Source organism: Pituophis catenifer, unplaced genomic scaffold (genome assembly GCF_029215685.1).
Source record: "Pituophis catenifer annectens isolate HBS135680 unplaced genomic scaffold, rPitCat1.0.hap2 SCAF_4, whole genome shotgun sequence".
NCBI lineage: Eukaryota > Metazoa > Chordata > Lepidosauria > Squamata > Colubridae > Pituophis > Pituophis catenifer.
The window spans coordinates 14817039-14840406 of NW_027256884.1; the positions used below are offsets into that span (position 1 = coordinate 14817039).

At 40.4% G+C, this 23368-nt stretch overlaps 1 protein-coding gene across 1 annotated transcript in view; it reads right to left on the bottom strand.

Moving 5' to 3' along the window:
• The window catches only part of MYCBP2 (MYC binding protein 2), a 141969-nt gene that overhangs the window by 91074 nt on the left and 27527 nt on the right, over window positions 1–23368 (bottom strand). Inside the window, 16 exon segments of the mRNA XM_070944184.1 lie at window positions 1423–1550; window positions 1654–1779; window positions 2833–3005; window positions 6349–6502; window positions 8181–8385; window positions 9838–9955; window positions 10850–10931; window positions 11265–11384; window position 11918; window positions 12410–12621; window positions 14065–14210; window positions 15975–16179; window positions 16946–17104; window positions 18599–18763; window positions 19843–20047; window positions 21889–21965. Coding sequence (XP_070800285.1) covers window positions 1423–1550; window positions 1654–1779; window positions 2833–3005; window positions 6349–6502; window positions 8181–8385; window positions 9838–9955; window positions 10850–10931; window positions 11265–11384; window position 11918; window positions 12410–12621; window positions 14065–14210; window positions 15975–16179; window positions 16946–17104; window positions 18599–18763; window positions 19843–20047; window positions 21889–21965 — 2276 coding nt within the window.

Here is a 23368-nt window from a genome sequence, read left to right on the forward strand (position 1 = left end):
GCCAGCCGGGGTCCCTCTGAGGCCCTGTCGTTATTCGCCATAATACCTCAGCTGGAATGCCTGGCTATGCGCCGCAAACAGTTCCTCAACAGAATCCGACTTTCTCAGAGACACTGAGCAAGTGAGGATGGGCTATTACTGAAGGCAACGGCTACCACTTCAGAAGCCCAAGGCAACCTCGGGGAGGTAAAGGCTGAGAGGTAAATAAAACGGTCACTTTCAATCTTATAAGCATCAAATACACCCATGTCTTCTGGGAATAGGTTCCAGTTTTGGAACTAAACTTAGCCATTCTGAAACTTCAAATCAAAGACCCTGTTTGGTATTTTCTAAAGTCAGCACACCCAAACTCTATTGATCCTAGGTTTTAATTAAGTTCAGGACAAATATTCTTGTGGAACTCTTTTCAACAAATCCAGATAATTCATTTTAACACATAACACAATGGGAGGATATGCAGCCTGAGTATTTATTACGCAACACAAAATTCAAAGTTTTGAGAGCGTTGGATGAAATAAATGGCACACTGTTCGTTTATCTTCATCACCGCAATATCTACAGGGTTTATAATTTTTGATGAAGCCTGATATGCTAGCCTTGCCAAAAATTCAGTGTGATGATTTTAGAAACTAAAAAATTATTTTAACCAATAAAAATGTAGGGGTTTATATTGGTTCAGTTATTTTAACACCCCCAATTTTAGATAACACTACATGACAACATTAGGTCTGTTTTATAAGAATAATAAAGGCCACCATTACAATGGAATGGAATTGAAAATGAAATGGAACGGAATAGAACAGAACAGAATTCTTTATTGGCCAAGTATGGTAAGACACACAAGGAATTTGTCTCCTGTGCAGAAGCTCTCAGTGTACATATAAAACAACAGAATAATAATAATCATAATAATGATACCAGTAAGAGAAGATAGTAGAAAAGATAATAGTAACTATACTATGTGGGTAAATATCCCTAGCCATAAAACAGTCTGTGGGAATTTTATGTTTATCAGAATGATAGCACACGGGGAAAAAATTGTCTTTGTGTCTAGCTGTTTTGGCATGCAATATCCTATAGCAATATCCTATATCCAGTTTATTCCCAGGATGAAAGGGGTCTGTACATATTTACAACTCATAGATATTGAAAGTTGCAAATATCCACAGACATTCATTATGTAAATAATATTGTAGATACTATGACAAGGTATAGTAATATATATATATATTTGAAGGAACAGAGGGAGAAGAATATCTGAGAAAAATCAAATGTGAATTGCATGTTTCTTATTAGTTACACATTTATTTTCATATTATTTGCACGAAAGCAACCTTCATTCTCACCTGCTATTTCAAGGCCTGCCTGATCAAAGCCATGCTATGTTCCAAATTCAGATTTGAACAAAGCTCCTTTGCCTACCTTTATCTTAGCGGTATACTCTCCCCTGCCACCAAAAAGGCCCAGGCCACCAAGCAAGAGATCAGTATCCGCGCAAAAGCGAATGGCTTCCACGGAGTGGGCTGAGTAACCCCACCCTCCTCCATGACCTAAGAAAGAAAGAAAAGCAAGTGGTCACTCAACCATCCACAGGGACATCCTGGCAAGAGGGAAGGAGGGGAAAAGATCAGCAGCTGAGAAAGCGAGGGTTACTTTCAAATCTGTTGACGATACTGTAGTCTTCCTTGGAGTAGACTTTCATTACCGCGTGACTCTCCTCTTCTGTGTTCATCACGCCCATTTTTAAGTCCTGCATGGCTGCCAAAGTGTCAAGGCAACCTTTAGACATAAAGGAAAAGAGTGAATAGAGTTAGATCACATCCATCCAAATGGAGCAGCGTGAACAGGTTAACAAAGCGTAATCGTTCAGACGTGAGTTGGGGAGCACCTGGCATGCAAGGCAGTAAATCTGGCTATTTAAAAAAATACCAAAAGGAATAAAACACTTTTCAAATTATTTGTGCTGTATAAAACTGTACAGCTATAACTGTGGGATTAGAATTTCTCCAGGTCAACATGCTTGGGTGACTTATATTTATTAAGACATTTAATATCTATCTGACAGCACAGCCCTTGAATGTATGTACCAAGACTTCAACTATAAAAGCATTAAAAAAAAAAAAAAAAAACAAGTCGACCACACTGACTATCTTGTGCAGTGACAGTTATGATGGTGCTGAAAAAAATAACTTTGCAACTAAGGTGTGCATTTATAACTTTCACAGCATCTGTCTCTCTCAGTCATGTGTTTGGCATTACAGTCGATTAGTATGTGTTGTCCTGTACCTGACACTTTTTCTTTCATTTTCCCCTGACTTGCTGAATGGAGAGTTTAAACAAGCTACCGTAGCTCTTTTGACAATCCCTCCTGTGTCCCTTGCAAAGCAGAGAGATTGGAGAGGAAGGGATTACAAGGGAATAAGCAAGCATACCATATAGGGAATAGCCATCAAAAGGAATGTGATAGCAAGCTACACAAACAGGTGTCAGCACATTCTTTCGATGTGCATTCCCACTGCGTCCCTGCTTACTTTCTTATAATCATTTCCTTTGCAATAAAAATAAAACATAAATACAAACATTAAATTGCTAATTAAAGCAGCAGAGGAAATGGCATGCCAAAGGAACAGGACAGCTGAAGTAAAATCAGAAGCACAGGTCCAATCATGTGAATTTTCCAGATAGTGTTAGCAACCACATCATTTAGCAACAGAGTCGATGGTTCCAATTGTGGTCACTAAACGAGGGCTATCTGTATCGTTCTTACAGTTAATAAAGCTATTCTCGCAATGTTTGCTATTTTGCTAGTTATTTGAGGTGGATCATTCATACCGAGCATGTGCAAAGCTGCGTGTGATCTTGTGGTAAGAGCTTTGGATCCTGTTGGAAGAGCCAGTTCTGGACTGAGAATGCTGCAACGGGACTGTGTGTCCGGAGCGGAGGGAAGTCTGGAATCGGCCACAACGGAGTTGTAACTCCACAATTCTCTTGTATTTGGTCGAAACCTGATAACAATAATAAGATTCGATACTTTTCAAGCTGTTACTATTACCACGGCTTGATAAACTCAAAGAAATGAATTTCAGATTAGAGGTTGCAACTTCATGTTCCTCATCCTGCAATGGACAGGCAGAATGGGTCTTATTCTAGAAAATTACGAGAAAATGAAGACAAACATTCTATCTCTCCAACAATACAAATTCTACTAAATGTATAAAATGTGTAACTTCAAAGACTTACTTTACAACAAATGTGGGAAAGGAACTATAAATTAATGATGTCCACTGCATACATGGAAAACCAATATAAAATGTTTTATAGATGGCATATGCCGCCAGAGAGGTTAGCAAAAATGTTCAAAGACAAATCAGCTAAATGTTGACAATGTCATCAGCTACCAGGATCTTATTATCATATGTGGTGGACATGTCCAGAAGCAAAAAATTATTGGAATAAAATTAAAACATGGTTGGAAGAGATGATACAGTTACGTATTGAATTTAAACCAGAGCTGTTCCTATTGGTTATTCTTCCAGAAAAGATTAGTAAGGAAAATACCTTTTTGATTATACATGTAATAACAGCTGCAATAATTGTTTATGCTCAAAATTGGAAAGCAGAGAAAATACCTTTGGAAGAGGAGGTGATAAAAAAAATTACGGATTGTGTAGAAATGAATAGATTAACTTTGATGATTAAAGATAGGGACAAGATTATTATAGGATATGGAACTGTTTTTATCATTGGTTGGAAAAGAGATATAAAAGATAAAAGTTTTATGATTATATTTAAAAATTCAATATTGCAGAATTTTGTCTTAGTAAGGAGATATTAAAATGGTTTGTATGAAGATCAAGATAGAAGAAATTTCCTTTTTTGGAACAAGAAGAACGATCGAAGATAACACCAAGATGTCACAGGGAGGGGGCGACAGATGTACTGAATGTTTATTTGTTTTTATAAGAAATAATAAAAAGTTATATTAAAAAAAAATGTGTAACTTCAGGAAGGCTGGCTTTAGATTAAGGCTGAGTAGGCAGTGCCCTAGGGGTGCCAAAGCTGAGGGGGCAGCAATGTCGCCCTTCCTTCCAAATCATTCTAAAAATGCAAATCTTTGCATTGGCAGGAAGAGGCACCATCAGTCATTGTGTCCTAGGGGTGCCACATACCCTCCAGCTGACACTGGCTCCATCTCAACATAAAGGCTGCCATCTGAAGTGTGTGTATCAGAAAATAAACCCTACTGAACTCAAGATCCTGCACAAAAGGCAGGATATAAACCTAACAAGAAATACGGGTAGTCCTTGACTTACAACAGTTCATTTAGTGACCGTTCGAAGTTACGACACTGAAAAAAGGGACACAGCCGTTTTTCACACCTAAAACCATTGCAGCATCCCTCTGGTCACACCATTAAAATTCAGATGCTTGGCAATTGACTCACATTAATGACAATCCTGGGATCACATGATCCTCTTTTGCGAGCCTTCTGACAAGCAAAGTCAACGGGAAAACCAGATTCACTTAACAACCATGTTACTAATTTAGGTACTGCACTGATTCCCTTTAACAACTGTGGCAAGAAAGGTCGTAAAATGGGGCCACGCTCACTTAACAAATGTCTCGCTTATCAACAAAAATGCTGAGCTCAATTGTGGTTGTAAGTTGAGGACTACCTGTAAACGTGATTTACTGGCAAAAGAACGAGAAGGAGTGAGGCTATTCTGCATATTGCAGATGAGCCCTACCCCCATTTGTGCATCTTCTAGATTTAGGGAGAGAATATTGCTAGGGAATATCTGCAGCAGGAATGAATAGAACAAGGCCAACAGAACAGCTAAAATTCTAAATTCTCCCATGATTTGCCACCTCTTTTTTCATGGCATGATTTTCATGGCATGAGAGGCATGATTTTCAAATGCCACCTCTTCTAGCATAGACAACCTCCTTTTAACTTTTCACATTCACATATACAGAGCAGGCTTTCTACCCACAATTACAGTTACACAATTACAGTTCTGGTTTGTTATCCCCCTTTGTTGTGACCTAGGCTTCCTGGGTCATTAAAACACACAAATAGTCCCAAAAACCTCTTTTATTGCAACAGCTGTGAATTACATTCCAATTAGTTGCAAAAAGTCCTTCAGAAGAAGTCCTTCGGGATAATCAGCAACCTTTATCTCCCTTGACACTTTGCCAAAGACCTACTTGGCAAAGCCACACAGAATCTAGAATCAAATAGTGATGCCGACTGGGAACAGAATTAACAACGTTGCTTTCCTGCAAAGTGCCCATGTGCCTTTGCTCCTCTTTTAAGCCTTATGGGAGGGGCCAATCATCTCCAGGCTTTACTCCCGAGTCGTCCCTTTAGTTTTAACTGTTCTTGCTTTCTGGCAGCTCTGCGCATACGCGCACTAGGAACAGCTCCTTCTGTTCCTCTGCCTCCCTGATTTCCGACTCTGGAGGCTCCGGAGTCCGCGCATCACTCCCAGATGGCTCTGGCCCCATCTCTGCCTCCGACGCAGAGCCCTCGTCCGGGCCTTCCCCAGACTCCAGGACTGGCCCAGGTTCCTCCCCAGCCTCCTCACTGTCTGACTCCACTGCCAGATCCACAGGCTGCTGGCAGACCACAAAACACCTAGTGAAGGATTCTCCCTTCCCCCTTCGTTTTTCCAATTTTTCTCATTCTCCGTGCCTTTCTGCACTTTTCTCCTTCATCATGCACCCTTTCTTGTTACCCTATGAGCTCATCCGTATTCCCTTTTCTTTAAGCAAGAAACATTTCAAGGGCAAATACGCTGATGTTATCTCCTTATAAATGCTGGTTAAGGATTGCTGTTAATTAAAAAAAAAGGAAAGGAAAGGAAAGGAAAGATTCATCATTCCAAAGCAGGATGCATTGGTCCCAGATTCACTAAACTCACTTTTGAAAAGTTCTTCTCCTGTCCTGTACTATTTTATTTCTACCCCTGCCAATAGGTAAAGGTAAAGGTTCCCCTCACACATATGTGCTAATTGTTCTTGACTCTAGGGGGCGGTGCTCATTTCCGTTTCAAAGCCGAAGAGCCAGCGCCGTCTAAAGATGTCTCCGTGGTCATGTGGCCGGCATGACTAAACACCAAAGGCGCACGGAATTCTGTTACCTTCCCACCAAAGGTGGTCCCTATTTTTCTACTTGCATTTTTTACATGCTTTCCAACTGCTAGGTTGGCAGAAGCTGGGACAAGTAACGGGAGCTCACCCCATTACACAGCACTAGGGATTCGAACCGCTGAACTGCCGACCTTTCAACAAGCTCAGCGTCTTAGCCACTGAGCCACCGCGTCCCTCACCCCTGCCAATACTTACCGCCAAATGACATCATAAACAGGATCTAGACACACGCCAAAGCCCTGAAGGTCCTCCTGTTCAGAATCATTAAACGTCTTACAACTTCCGTCAACTTTGTTTATCAAAAGACACTTGAATGGAGGGGGCTCCGATATGGAAGCTGGAATCAAGCCTAAGAAACACATAGGTGAAAGTCAGATATTTAGCCGTTTATTCGGTCTCTTAAATGACCAAGTCATATTAAGAATAATATTCACTGCATTTACCTGAGCTGAATTTAAGAAGCTTCCCCCATCCCAAAGATAATTAAAAGAGGGAAAAAAAGGTTACGATAGGCGCACACACATATTCTTCTATTCTCCTCTTGGCCACTCAGCCTGCACACACTGACACAAACCACATTCCAACAAAAGACCCCCCCCATAAGTAGCAATCTTAATTAATTAGGGGTTTTGTGTGTTAAGAGTATGTATGTGCGGCCTTTGAATTAACTGCCTGGACCAGACCCTGTAATTTTCTTGGCAACGTTTTTCAGAAGCGGCTTGTTCTGGCCTCCTTCTTGGACTGAGCCAGGAGGACTAGCCAAGGTCACCCAGCTGGCTTTGTTTCTAAGGGAAGATTGGAACTCATGGTCCTGATTTCCAGCCTAGTGCCTCTGACCATTACATCAACTGGTTACCCTGATTAAAATTATTGCACGTCAAAAGTTAGGCCTCCCTAATATAAATTCAGTGTGTGCCTCTCCTCTCCTCTCTTCTCCTCTCTTCTCCCCTCCCCTCTCCCTTCTCCTCTCATCTCTCCCTTCTCCTCTCCCCTCCTCTCTCTCTCCTCTCCCCCCCTTTCCTCTCCCTTCTCCACAGATAGTCAATTTTTTGTGATGGAGATCTCCATCTATTGAAACTCCCATTTTACAGAAATATCCATCTATCTGCATGAGGAGTCATAGCTATAGACCTGGATGGCGAACCTGTGGCACGCGTAGCCATATCAGTGGGCACGCGAGCTCAGCTCAGGTGCGAAACAGGCTGTTTCCTGACACTGGAGGGCCTTGGGGGGTGGGGAAGGCCCGTTTTTTGCTGTCCCCAGCCTCCAGAGCCTCTCTAGGAAGTTGGCAAACAGGCCGTTTTTGGCCTCCAGGGAGGGTGGGGAAGACGGTTTTCGCCCTCCCCAGATTCCTAGAGAGGTTCTGGAGGCTGGGGACAGCAAAAAACAGGCCTTCCGGTCCCACCGGAAGTTGGCAAACAGGCCATTTCTGTCCTCTGGAGGACCTCCGGGTGGGTGGGGAAGGCCGTTTTTGCCCTCCCCAGACTCCTAGAAAGGCTTTGGAACCAAGTGAGAGAGAAAAATGGACCTACTGGGCCATCACGTGCCAGGAGTGGGCGGGAATGGGGGATTGCACGCACATGCGCGGGGGAGGGCGCATAGACTTATGGGTGTGGGCACGCAGGCGCATGACCCCCCCCCAGTCCCCTCCCTCCTGGCACATGATGACAAAAAGGTTAGCCATCACTGCTATAGACTCTCCCACACAGACAATGTGGCAAGGGCAACAAGACTGTGCCCCATAACCTTGAAGAGAGGGCAGCAAAAGAAAGATTCCCTCCTTACATTGGCCCCTCTGCCAGGTCCATCTGCACTTCCCACTCCCAGCTCATTTTTAAGTGCTGCTGCAGCTTTGCAAGGCAACCCTGGTCTTTCCTTCCCATCCATCACTCCTCCCACCACCACCACCACACACCAGGCTCCCCAATTTGAGAGAAGAAATCCCTTCTTCTTGGCTTTGAGGGAGTCAACGCATCAGCTAGAAATGAATGGTTTCCCTGAGCTACAGCAGCTAGCAAGCCTCTTGCCTATGATATGCCGGCTGGCAAAAATCTCCGATGTTGCAAGCACGTGAGAGTTGATAAGAGCTTCGTCAATCCGAAGGAAAGTCTGATCCCCGCTGGCTCCAACCCAGGTTGCCTTGCGTCCATACTTGGAGCCCACGTTAGGCACTGCTGCTGGCTTTGCGTTCCAGTAAGGAATGTCCAGAATGGGTCTGCCAAGCTGCCCTTTCTGAAAGGGCAAATTGGAAAGGAAAAAAAGAGTCGAAAATTAAGCATTATAAGGCGCTCAAGTGTTGAAGACCAATTCTCAGATTTGTCAGCTGTGGCCCTTGCAAATGTTTCATTAAAAACCTCCATTAACCGTATGTGCTTTAGCTTCGGCAGTCTGAATATCAATGGACCTCCTATGACAAATAACCTGAGAGCCTATAGTATTAATTATTAGTATTCAATTGTAATTTGCTTCTACCTTAGCAAAAGCAAGAAACAGACTCCTTGTCCCCAAAAAAGCCTCTTTATTTACTTCTTGTGAATTAATGGCATTCACCCATCGAAAGTCAAGGCAAGAGTCCTTCAAGGAGTTAACTGTAGTAACAAACCTTATCAGTTCCTTGCAATAATTGCAAGGCCTTGAGCTCCCAGCCCAAAGGCTGCAAATTAAGTTCTGGCAAGCAGTCTCTGTGGCATGAAACACAATGAGCAAAATCTTTAGAAATACGAACTGTTGTCTCCTATGCAACCACTCTCCTTTATTCCCCAATCAGGGAGGGGCCATTCAGCATCCATGTGTGCTTTGCTTCCTGAGTTGACTCCTTCTCCTCCGTTGTTCACCCCTCCTAACAGCTCTGCTCATATGTGCATCTGGAAGAGTCCCCAGCTGTTCTTCCTCCTCACTCATATCAGCCTCCAAAGGCAGCTGCCTCTCCAGTGGCTGGGAAATGTTGGACAGCCCTGGCTCTATCTCTGCACCTGACACAGAGCATCCATCAGAACCTTCCTCAGACTCCAGAACTGGCCCAAGTTCTTCCTCATCGTCCAAGTCTGCCACCAGCTCCGCTGGCAGATGGTGGGCGACAACACAATTCATGCTTATATGAATTGACTGGGGATTGTTAAGGATTAGACTCAGAGGTGGGTTTCAGCAGGTTCTGACCAGTTCTGGAGAACCAGTCGTGGAAATTTTGAGTGGTTCGAAAAACCGGTAGTAAAAATTTTGACTGGTCTCGCCCCTATTTATTCTCTGCCTCTCGAGTCCCAGTTGATCTGGAGGAAATGGGGATTTTGCAGTAATCTTCCCCTGGAGTGGGGTGGGAATGGAGATTTTACTGTATCTTTCCCCTGGAGTGGGGTGGGAATAGAGATTTTACAGTATCCTTCCCCTGCCACGCCCACCAAGCCATGCCACACCCACCAAGCCACACCCACAGAACCGTTAGTAAAAAATTTTGAAATCCACCACTGATTAGATTCAATGAATCTGAATTTGGCCGATAATGGGTTGGGGACTCATTTCTAATTGAAAAATTATGTCTTGAATCCCTCCAGTTTTAAACATTAACAACAACCTTAAATTTAACATTGTCCCACCCCAGTGTCAACAAGTTTCTCAAAAGATAGAGAAACATTCTGCATTAAGCGACTGGTTTGGACAAGGAAAGTCATTTTAAGGAAAAGTGCTTACAGAGAAACTTCCAAAGGTAAAGACTTGTCCATCCATCAACAGAACAGCTGTGTGGTTGCTGCCTGCGCTGACCTGGGTGCAGGGTCCTGGTAATGCTTGCACTAGAGTGGGACACCCCCTTAATTAAAAAAAAAAAAAAGCAATTGTAAATTCATCCATTCTTGTGTACCAATGCACAACAGGAAACTAGTCAAATCTGAAATGACACAATTAGAATAACTAATGACCTCTTGGATTTGGGGAGCAGGACAAGGAAAGCACTTAAACTATGCAAAAAGTGAACGGACCACATTCAATATTTGAACAGCTTAAATGTTTTTCCTTGATCTGCTCCATTAAGCAGGTGTCCATTCCTGGTGGATCTGAGTTGACCTCCAAAATGGTAAGTGGGACCAGATCTTGAAGAGCTGGGATGGGGAATGACTAGGAATATCAGGTTTCCAAATGGGAAACGGATGATCTGGTCAACGTAATGACTCGCTTAAGGGCATCACTTAGCAACTGAAATTGAGTCCCAATTGTGGCTCTAAATTGCCAACTTGTATAAAAGTTAAAATATCTGTGGTAATAACAGTGATGAAGATGATAATGTAAAGATCATGACCAGACCATCAGATTCTAGCAGTGCGTTCCTAACAAATTAATAGGAAGTAATGATAATCCAGAAACAGAGTGGCACAGTGGTCTAGAGGTGAACACGCTTGCCTTCCACTCGGGAGGTTGAGAGTTCAATCCCAGGCAATGGCAGAAAATATTTGCTACAAACTCCCTATAGGCGTCAGGAAGGGCATCCAGCCAGTAAATGCTCAGCTCCATCTAGTCGCCCCAACTCTATCCCGAATTAGGAGATTACAGGATCGTAAAAAGGGAGTCTTAATGACAATCCAGAAACAGAACAATGAGACAGCACTGAAATCTTAAAGGTCTTATTCTGCAAATAAGATAAACCAATGCAATTCCCCCCTCTCCCCACCATTAAAATTTCCATATGTATAGTGAAAGACTGACATACCGAGAATTCACATCTCCGTGCCCAAGCTGACCATGCTGACCATATCCAAATGTGTAAACATCTCCGTTCTCCATTAGAACAACTAGGGAATAAAATGGGAAATCGATGAATATCCTCATTAACCAAGCTTCACATCATGAATTCATCACTGCAAAGAGTGGCCTGAGTCCCTGATATATAAATATACTTAAGTGGATAAAATTGTCTCCTATGGGAGGTGATACCCAGGTTCTGGCCATTTGGACTCTGGGGCTACCCACGACTCTAGGCTCATATGCAAGACACCCTTTTTTCACACATGTAGACCCAAAGACTTGCATACTTGTGTGATCCCCACCAGGTTTCAAATTCTTCTCTGACAAACTACAGGAAAAAAAAATTAAATTCCTAAATCGATGTGATAGAAAGGCTGTACCCGAGTGATGAAATCCACAGCTAACTTGTATCGCTCGAAGATCGCAATCGAAGTGGACGGTCCCTGGAGGGTAGGTGGTGATTTTGCTGGCATCTTTCTCACTCCTATCTCCGCTTCCATCTACAAATGTAAGACATGAGAATCTCCCATTCTTGTCTCTCAATGAGCTTCACACTCTGTAGCATCAAATCACATGGTAAGAAGAGGCAAATCCTAATATCCTAACTAGAAGAAACAGGCAATAGAGTACTTGGATGCTGTCATTGTTAAACATGAAAAATAACTGCACCTCGGATTTATCAGATTACAATGACAAATCAGAATATGAATTTGAGTTTTAGTAGATAACCAGACTGGAATTTTTAAATAATGTTGTCTTTTAATCTTCTCCCAACTTAATAGCAAAAACTCTCGTATATAATGTCTTCTAAAATACCCCTGTGTTTTTGTGCCCTTGTACCATAAAAAAGCGTGCCAGCCCAACAACAAGTTATGTCCTTCTAAAATCAACAATCTAGTATTTCTTAACATTATCCATTCTTTAATCCACATCAAATTTGTTGCTTGATAATATAATTCCCAATCAGGCAAACCAAAACCTCCTCTTATTCTAGCATCTTGCAACAGTTTCAATTTTATCCTCGCCTTTTTACCCTGCCAAATATATTTTAACATTAGGTATACATATATAATACTCAATGCAAACAATAACAAATCACAGAAGTCCTGGTTTCTCTTCAAGTAAACAACGCTTAAAAGTTTTTAGCAGAATTTAAGACAATACAGTATTTACTGTATTGTTTTAACAAAACAGTAAAGACATTTCTTCAAAAATTTATTTGAATATCCGAATGACAAGAATAAGCTCTAAAATTTGCTACAAAATGGACTGAGGATCACTACAAATAATTGTGGAAAATCATCACCATTTATTTTTCAGATCGTGTTATTTTTGTAATTCATATTTTTCTTAAAAAGGGTATTTCAAAACAAGAAAAAAATGAAGATAAAGAATAAGATTTTTTTTTAAAAAATCACAATTTTATTTCAAAGGTTGCCTGGGTGAATTAAAACCCGAATACAATTGAAACAAAAATTCAATGTATCAATATTCCATTATCATCTTTGGGGCAAATTTCATCAACGTATTCTTTCTGTTCTTTCCCATTGTTCCTCAAAGGATACACATAAAATCTAATAATACAAAATTGGGGTGGAGTGGGGGAGTGAAAGGAAAGGAACCCCAATGTCTAACCTCTCCCTTCCTCCAGTCTGTGCCTTCTGTTCACACGCTGCCTTTTCTCTTCTTGTCTCAGCTGGAGATGTTCCTCAAGGTTAACGCCGGGCACAGGAACAGCTGCATCAGGAAAAGGGAAATCCATCAACGTACACTATACTTGTGTTTCCCACACCTGGTTAAATTACCCCAAATTAGGTAAAACGGATTTTTCTTTGGGCAAAGACCACCCAATCACCGCCCTATTGCCCAATCACCATGGGGACATTTAAATAACGGCTTTCTGATAGATGGATCTGGATCATGAAGGAAAACTTTTGGGAAGCAGTGCTGTGTATGGTAGCACCCTCCCCCTTCTCACATACCGTGTTTCCCCGAAAATAAGCCCTCACCTGAAAATAAGCCCTCGCCCGAAAATAAGCCCTCCCTCAAAAATAAGCCCTCCCCGAAAATATTTAAACGCATGCACAACCGGTCCCCGCCATTTCCTCTGGTTAGGGTTAGGGATACAGAGCTGGAAATCAGGTAAGACGGCAAGAGGATCCCCGTCTTGCTCCACATGCCCCAAAATAATAAGACCTCCCCCGAAAATAAGGCCAAGCGCTTATTTCAGGGTTCAAAAAATATAAGACAAGGTCTTATTTTCGGGGAAACACAATAGGTGCCCCTTAGTTTAATATTTTCTTTTATTTTCTTTTATTATTTTCTTTTATTATTTTCTTTTATTTTATTGTTTTATGTATTTTTTATATTTTGTTTTATTTATTTATTTCATTTATTATTTATTAGTTTATTTTATATATATATATATTTTAATATCTTACCTTACCCTTACCATTTCATTTCATTTTTTAACTGCCCATCTTACAAGGTAACTCTGGGCGGTTTACAGTATTAAAAAGATAAAATATTACAAAACCTATACACAATAAAGAATATAAAATACTCAACCCTAACTAAAAGATGGGGCAGGGCCTGTTCAAATAAAGGGGTGAGCTACGACTAGATCTGAAGGGGTGCTTTTCCTTTCTCTAGTTAGGCATCATGCTGCTTTACAGTAAAAATGTGAAATGATTACTTGAAGAAAAATATATTTGGAGCATTTAGAACAAAATGCTGTAGAAGGGATCCACCCGTCCACTTTTCTCTTTCCCCTCAATTGCTGAGGGAAATTGCATCTGGCCGTTTTGCAGTCAAATTGGGATGGCCTCATCTTGGCATCCAGAGGATCTCCAAAGAGTGAATTGATGAAAGTCCCATTGATTTAATTTATTTATATATATATTTCATATTTCTTAACATCTTCCTCTGGTATCTTACTAAGAGTAAAAGTAAGATTACCAAACAGGGAACCCAAGAGAATCCAAAGATCTTTTCAGAGAGACAATTTTGGAGCATTGTATTTTTATACTTTACTAACGGGGGGAGGATGACATAAATTTTTTTGACTGATGAAGTAAATGGTGTAAGGAAGGCAAGGTTTCATTTTTCCTAGGAAAATCTTTTTGGAACAACCAAAAGTTTTTCGCCGCTTGGATGGTTTTCCCAGTTGAGCTTGCTTACCCAGCAAGAGGTCCAGTGGGATCATCTCTTTGACCGCATCGAGGATTCCCCGTTGCCGGGCTTCCTGCCCATCCAGCTCTCTGGCACAGGCTTTGCAACAGCCACACACAGCACAGCCGGACTCCCCTGAGCCACAGCCACAGATCCTGTAGGAGCAAAAGGCCTCGTTTCTACTATGAGCCAGGCAGAGATCAAAGGAAAGCGGAAAACAGCAGCTTAGGGGATCGGAGAAAACCCCATCATGGCCATAATGGATCTGAGCTCCATTAAGCATCCATTCGAAGAACTCTCTCCCCCCAACTGCACAACTTGTCACATCTATGAATTGCCTGGTCCAGAAGAACAAAGGTGAAGAAGGTAAAGGAGTCCTTGTGCGTTTTACTCCACTAGTCGTAACTGATTTAGGGGGTATGTTCATCTCTGCTTCTAGGTCACTGAGCAAGTATTGTCCAAGAGGTTTCCCGTGGCCATGTGGCCAGCATGACAACACACCACAGCAAAGAGGGTGCAGTAAAACACAGATTGCCGTTACCTTCCCACCGAAGGGGTACCTATTTATCTACTTGCATTGACATGCTTTTGAACAGCTAGGTTGGAAGGAGCTGAGGCAAGTGATGGGAGCTCACTCCGTCAAGGGGTGGTAGGACTCGAACCGCTGGAGTGTAAACCTTCTCCAGTGTCTTTTAAGCCACTGAACCACCGCGCCTCTCTCAAAAAAAACATCAACCAAAAAAACCCAAACCTCACAATATTGCTTCTTCAAAGATGCTGAAGCCCCAAAAGCTTGCCAAAGCAATGTGTCACTAGCCTAATTCTGTCAGGCTTCCCTGTTGCCTTCAGAAATGGCTGATGTTCTGTAGAGTCCTAACTCTCTAAGTTAATGTTCCTGTGCCATCTTCTGCACCCCAAGGTCAGATAAATCTCCTCCTGGACAGGCTGAGCACATGGTAGAATGGTGCCCCTTTCCCGACAGCTTAATTTTGGAAAGCACATTGGAGTTAATCACCTTGAAGTTCTATTTCATTTCACTGGACATTCAATTAATCTACTAGGTCTGTTTTTTTTCCTGAACGGGCTCCAAAACCACTGAACATCGATGCTGCGTTTGAATCCAAGTATGGATTTCTCACTCAGGTTCTGGGAAGAGCTTATAACTCTGCAATTTAGAACATTAATGGTTGCCTGAATTAATTCTATACTGTTCTAAAAATATCCATCCCTACTTAGTTGAAGTAGGGTCCATAAAGCTTTTGGGCACATGCCCTGTCTCTGGGAAAGATCATTAATTTTGACTAATCCATCTGTGCATGACAGTTCGTCATGTAAACTTCCATCTGTTGTAGAAAAGGAAAACAACCACTAAATGAGCCATTTATAACCAAGAATAATTATGAATCGTTATAAAGTAACACAGGAGAAATTTCAAAGATTACTTATAAAATATTCTTCAACCACAAGATATGCTCATGTTCTGACCCAGCTCCCCAAACATGACAAACCTTCTATATTTAAATCAATGATTCCTTTATTAGGAGTGCCAGCAGCCCCAGCAAAAAAGTGCTTTTCTAAAAGGCAACTGGATTTTCTTGTTTTGTTTTCCTTAAAAAAAACACGTCACTTCTCAACCAAGAAGCTTCTTCAGTTCTGGATTAGAAGCTTCTTCAGAACTGAATGAAACATTTTTTTTTCAAAGAAAAAAAAAAGGAAGTCCAACTGCTTTTTGGAAAAGCACCTTTAGAACAACCATGACCTGGATGATTGAGAATCTCTATAGACATATAAAAACATCTGAAATTATTTGGCAGATACCTCTTCCAAATATTTGTTCAAGGGATTGATGGGTGCCACAAAGAGGAGGACCAAAAAGAGAAGGTGCCCCTGTAGTCGCAATCGCCTCTGCCTCTACTTACCCTCCTGGCACCCGGTCAGGTCGGCCGCTGCTAACACAACTGGCTCCGTAGCCCGTGCAGTCCCCACACACGGTGCACACCATGCACTGCTCCAATTTCCATTTGTGCATTCCTGGCAGGCACATCATGGATTTCTCCTCTTTCTCGTCCAGCTCCTCTTCTAAGTCTTCATCCATGGCTGTGGCCATGTTCTCAACGCCAAAACCTTCTCAAGAGAAGAGAGAGACAACTAGATTCCATCCAACCAGACTGTTCAAAAACAGTGCATTCCATTTTAGCAGATGCAGAAAATCATCTATGCTCACTGGAATAGATCTAAAGGGAGCAATCTTCTCCCAGAGCCCAAAACCTCAACATCTGAGATTTCATGTTCAACCAAAATAAGTCTCCTTTCACGTAAAAATGTAGGAAAATGTGGCTTCTTCCAACAATTCACTGTGTTAAACCTTGATTTGATCTAAAACCGAATTGTGACAAATACAGTTTATCTAATTGGTACATGTCTAAACCAAGGTCATAAAAGGACTCATTCTGGATTTAGCAGGCTCAGGGAGTGTGATTTGCACATCACATTACATTGAGAACTTCTGCACAGGAGACAAATTCCTTGTGTGTCTAATCACTATTCTATTTCTATTATTTCCATTATTCCTAATCCCCTCCTTCTTCTCCTTCTTCTCCTTCTCCTTCTCCTTCTCCTCCTTCTCCTTCTCCTTCTCCATCTCCTCCTCCCCTCCCCTATACTATCCTAGTAAACCAGAAATCTGGCACTGCATCTCCAGGAAGGGCTCTGCATTATATTCTCAACTGCATTAATATCTGCAAGTACACTATAGAAAAGGAAATAGATATGGATTAACTAGAGATCTAAAAAGCTTAAAAAGCAAAATCATTTAACAATTTGGGACACAATCCTTCTTTACCATTAACGCCACAAGGCAGAGAAGAGGAAAAATGGAGGCAGCACTGACCTTTCCCCCCATGGCTCATGGCGCCGGTGTCTCGCCCACACTGGCCTTTGTTATTCACCCCAAAGGTCCACACCTCTCCGTTCTTCATTAGCACGCAAGTGTGAGCTTTGCCCATGGCGACTTGTGTGGCGAAGTGGCCTTTCAAGTCAGTTATTAAACCTGTAAAATGAATACACACATTGGAAGAGTCAAAAATATTTTTTCCTAATTCTACAGTTCTAGGCTGCATAAACAGAGGGACAGAATCAAGATCACGTGAAGTGTTAATGCAACTTTATAATGCCTTGGTAAGGCCACACTTGGAATACTGCATCCAGCTTTGGTCCCCACAATATAAAAAGATGTTGAGACTCTAGAAAGAGTGCAGAGAAGAGCAACAAAGATGATTAGGGGACTGGAGGCTAAAACATATGAAGAACGGTTGCAGGACCTGGGTATGTCTAGTTTCATGAAAAGAAGGATTAGGGGAGACATGATAGCAGTGTTCCAACATCTCATGGGTTGCCACAAAGAAGAGGGAGTCAAACTATCCTCCAAAGCACCTCAGGGTAGAACAATAAGCAATGAGTGGAAACTAATCAAGAAGCATCTTAGAACTATGGAGAAATTTCCTGATAGTTAGAACAATTAATCAGTGGAACAACTTGTCTCCAGAAGTTGTAAATGCTCCAACACTGAAAGTTTTTAAGAAGATGTTGGATAACCATTTGTCTGAAGTGGTGTAGGGTTTCCTGCCTAAGCAGGGGGTTGGACTAGAAGACCTCCAAGGTCCCTTCCAACTCTGTTATTCTATTCTATTCTATTCTATTCTATTCTATTCTATTCTATTCTATTCTATTCTATTCTATTCTATTCTATTCTATTCTATTCTATTCTATTCTATTCTATTCTATATTCTATTCCATTTCCATTTCCATTTCCATTTCCATTTCTATTCTACAGAACCCACATATACAGTTCCTAACTGTGTAAAGTTACTGACATCACAGATTAGAAAGTTGACAAGTGCTAGTATTAAAAGCTACCTTAAGAGGAAAGCACATTTTGCAGCATTTTATATGGTTCTAGTAGGAAAATTTCCACTGTGTTGGTTTTGGATTATTTTAGCAGAATAAAAGTAAAGATAAAGATTTCCCCTGTCTTGTCATGACCAACTCTAGTAGGGGGAGGTGCTTATCTCAATTTCTTAGCCAAGAGAGCCAGCATTGTCCAAAGACATTTCCATGGTCATATAGCCAGCATAACTATACGCCGAGGCGCACAGAACGCTGTTACCTTCACACCAAAGTGGTACCTATTTATCTACTCGCATCTGCATGTTTTCAAACTGCTAGGTGGGCAGGAGATGAGGCAAGGAACGGGAGCTCACCCCATAGTGCAGCGCTTGGGTCTCGAACACGGGCTCTCAGTTCCAACTGACAAGCTCAGTCTGTTTAACTACTGTAATTATTTATTCTCGTTACCAAAGCAAGTAAAAAGCAACAGTACAAACGCTTACAGGGTATCTAGTGAAAAGTAACTGCAGAGAGCATTCCAACCCCAACTTCTGAACATCTGCTTGAATGGCCAATGTCACAGGTTGACTGTTTTCTTTTTGCCATGTCCATATTATTACTGGTACGTGCTTTAAGACAGCAAAAAATTTCAACTTACTTGTATTATCGGAATAAATAGCATCTTTCCCAAACATGTAGAGTTCTCCGTCTTTGGAAACGACTGAACTACTTCCATTATTGCACGCGGTGTACACTACAATCTTTCCTTCCATTTTGATGATTTTTTTTGGCTTATAAGGTTTAGATTGCCGCCTGCTTTTGGCTTTAAAGAGAAAAGTAACGACGTTACAGCCGGTACGTTTTATCACAAAAATAAGCACATTTATCCAACGGCAGCGGATCTGAACTTGTGACTGCTTCTAGGTATTAAGTAACACTATGGCCAGAACAAGTAAAAAATAAACAAAGTGCTAGATATCTCTGACACCTTTTTCACTGGCATATCTGTCCATTTTTGTTCAAAATCAAAAGAATGGAAGTAGTGAGGTTGAGTAACATGGATCCTTTTTTAAAAAATATATAGAAAAGTCATAAAGCAGGGATATCTGATCAGGATACCCCAATTAAACATCAAGACAGTTGAAAAGGTTCCAAACTAAAGGAAGCTGTGCACAGCCTGTCTCTTTGCTTATGTAAACAAGAAAATGGATCTATAGCAATGTAGAATAGAATAGAATAGAATAGAATAGAATAGAATAGAATAGAATAGAATAGAATAGAATAGAATAGAATAGAATAGAATAGAATAGGAGTAGAGAAGAATAGAGAATAGAGTAGAATAGAGAATAGAACAGAATTAGAGTAGAGTAGAGTAGAGTAGAGTAGAGTAGAATAGAATAGAATAGAATAGAATAGAATAGAATAGAATAGAATAGAATAGAATAGAATAGAATAGAATAGAATAGAATAGAATAGAATAGAATAGAAGCTGGAAGGGACCTTGGAGGTCTTCTAGTCCAGCCCTGTTCAAGCAGGAGAACCTATATGTACATTATCTGCACTGCAGAATGAGTAATTTGTGCATTCATCATTAGTGCAAAATTCAAATAAACAAATGCCTGCACAATCTAGCATTACTCCATTCCATGTCCATTTGAACCAAGTAGAATTTTCTTAAAATTAGAGGGGGGGTTGATAGGAAAAAAAAACATTCACAGGAGAGGTAACTGGCGTCTGACAGAATCCTTTATTCATGCTTTATATACATAATATATATAAATATATATATGTCTATATATTTCTGCTACCTTCATTTTCATTTAAAATAGGCAGCATTTGCACAGTAATTCACACAGAGACCACGCCCCAATTCCCACTACGAGGAGCCCTCCTCCAACATACTTGATTCTCCGTCTTCCCCTTTACTAGCTGAGCCTGTGAAAAATACGCTGCCATCTTCAGCCACAAGTAAAGCATGGGAGCCGTCGTGCCCTACTGAGAACTGAACAATCTTTGGAGACTTGGTGATGGGCAGCTCCACCCATTTCCCTGCCGAAGGTCCTCCTTGCTTGATTCCAAGGCTCTGGTATTTGCCAGTGTAATAAATCTGGGGAAAGAGGTGGGAGAGGGAAGACCAAAGAATCACACTGGGATACAGAGAGGCTGATCGGTTTTTCAAAACAGACTTTGCTTTGATTTACAGGTGGGTCCTTGATTTACAACCATTCGGTTGGTTTAGTTTCCAAGTTGAAACAGTGCTGAAAAGGGGGACTTTATGATCATTTTTCACACTTATGACTTGTCAGTGTATAAGAGGTCATGAATTGGATTACACATGGCAACTGGTCAGCCAATGGGGACTGTTTGGTGACTCAGACACTTTGAAGCCTGGGCGTGGCTTAGCTTGACTGTTATGTATAAAAGAGTTGGTCTGTCCTTGCATTATTGCCTCTGTATTATATAGTGTCTGTGTTTCTGTCTTCTGAGTTCTGGTTCTGGCTTCTGCTGCATGGGTATTGTGTATATAAAGAACTGTCTTATATAAATGAACACTGCTGAATTAACCTGTTTCCCCCAAAATAAGACATCCCCTGATAATAAGCCCAATCAGGCTTTTGAGCGCATGGCAATAAGGCCAAGCGCTTATTTCAGGGTTCAAAAAATAAGACAGGGTCTTATTTTTGGGGAAACACAGTATTTACTTGTGTGCTGGTTGGATTGCTGCAAACTCTAACATGGCTACTGTACTGCAGCCTTCCCATGATCAAAAATTCAGATGCTTGGCAACTGGCATGTACTTTTTTTTTTTTTTTGGTAAATATTTTTTATTTATTTTTTCAAATTTAAACATAAAAACATAACTTTCAAGAGCAAAAATCTCGATCCGGTCATAGATGGTTACCACGCTTACATTCCTTTCACAGGCTCAATTCACAATTTCCATTACATCTTTTATAAACAAACAAAAAAAGAAAAAAAAGAAGATAAAAAAAATTCAAAACTTAAGAAAAAACCAATTTTACCTCAAATTTAACATTTTCATCTATATAAATCCATTATATCTATCCAAAATTAGTTTCAAATTCACTTTCACTCATTTTTACATCTGCATAACAATTCTAAACATATCTTTATTCTTCTTTACCTTATATCTTATACAAGTCATATCAAAATAATTTTTACAATATTCTAACCTCTTGTTAAGTGTTCACCTTACAATTTTATCACCATTTATTCTTAGTTTCAATACTCCATTTTTATTATATTTTATAAAACAACATTTTATCTAATTTTAATCCTTTGACCCTTATCCTCAAATCAGTTTACCTTAGTTTTTTTTTCCTCCCAGTTTACATATTACACAGATTTCTCACAAAGGCATATTTTATTTACAACTGGCAACTAGCATGTACTTTTATGATGGTTGCAGTGTCACGTGATCCCTTTTTTTGTCCTTCTGAGAAGCAACATCAATGGGGAAGCCCGATTCACTTCACAACCGGGTTGCTAACTTAAAAACGGCAGTGATTCAATTAACAAATGTGGCAAGAAAAGTCGTAAAATGAGACAAAACTCACTTAACAAATGTCTCACTTAGCAACATAAATCCTGGGCTCAATTGTGGTTATTAAGTCGAGGACTGTCCAACTGGCTTCTGACAAGCAGAATCAATGGGGGAAGCCAGCTGCACTTAATGTCCACAATTCACTCAACAGTAGCAAAAAAGTCATAAAATGAGTCAAAACTCACTTCGACGCCACCTTGCTTAGCAACTAAAATGTTGGGCCCAATTGTGGTCATAAGTCAAGGACTACCTGCCTATCGGTCTGATTTTTGTCCCTTTAATGTGGCACCAGAAATGAACATTTCATGTCAAATCACAATCCAAAGGACACCATTCGGTACTAGTATTATGTCTAATTCTCTGTCTAAAATGTTTTTCAATACCTTCCCACTAGCAGTTCTCATTAGTGCAAATTCTCTTCCAGCGCCAAGAACAGCTGACTCTTCGTCAAACCCTGTACCTAGGACAAAAACATCAATAATTAAAGTCATTTCAGCATCCAATTTAGATGCAATACTATGCCAGAAGCATTTAAACACAAAGATAGTAAATTATTTTTCCCCTTTTATTATAACTTCCTATATCTTGATACACTGCTCTATTTCAGGGCAGAATTTAGTGCAACAATATTTATGTGATATGATTGTAAATAGTAAACATTTATAAGGCTTAAACTTGAAAATTAGAGGGGGAAAAAAAAAGAAAATTTCTATTACTAACATTTTAGGATGCCAATATTGCAAGTGTAACATTATGGTAAATTCTAATTAAGCCACAGCAGAAAGTCTGAAAAATCTATGAGCAGCAGGATTTTTACATGGCTCACTACACTTTCCTTATGAGATTAATTACATTCTACCAGGAAAACAGAAGCCCATAAAAATAATCAATGGATGGTAAACAGTGGAAAAATCAGTACCATTAACAACTGTGCAATTTCTAAAGATCTGTTTTTTGCATCGCAACATGTCCATTTCCCATTTTATTTCATTTTTACATAAAGTGCATATGCTCCAGGACAAAAATGGGCTGAATGCACTGCTGTGTTTTAAAATATGCAGCTCTTGGGTTTGTTTTCTATTTTAGGAAACTAATGTTTACTGCAAGTATGAACTGCCCCATTTTGTTATAATCTCCTTCTGGAACTTTAATAGTTTCTGATATAGGTAGGTAGGTAGGTAGGTAGATGATAAGATAGATAGATAGATAGATAGATAGATAGATAGATAGATAGATAGATAGATAGATGATAGTTAGATGATAGTCAGGCAGGCAGAGAGAGATAATAGATGATAGGTAGGTAGGTAGGTAGGTAGGTAGGTAGGTAGGTAGATATAGACAGACAGACGAGAGACAGAGATGACAGATTATATATATACTAAAAATTTATGTAGGAAGATACCTGGCTGAAGAAAAATACATACTTTTTAAACCTACGATAAGAGAAGAAAGCATATATATAAATATATATATGACAGATATATATGTCTTTGGTTATTCGGGTCTTCTCCCACGTAAAATTGGAAGTGTCTTGGCGACGTTTCGACGGAGTCTCATTCGTCATCTTCAGGCTGGTGTTCTCGGCTTCGTTGCTCCTGGAAGCACGAAGCCGAGAACACCAGCCTGAAGATGACGAATGAGACTTCGTCGAAACGTCGCCAAGACACTTCCAATTTTACGTGGGAGAAGACCCGAATAACCAAAGACCTACATACAAACACCCGCAAAAACCTGAGAAGACAGATATATATATATATATATATATATATATATATATATATATATATATATATATATATATATATATATATATATATATGATAGATGAGTTAGATGATAGGCAGGCAAGATAGATGGATAAAG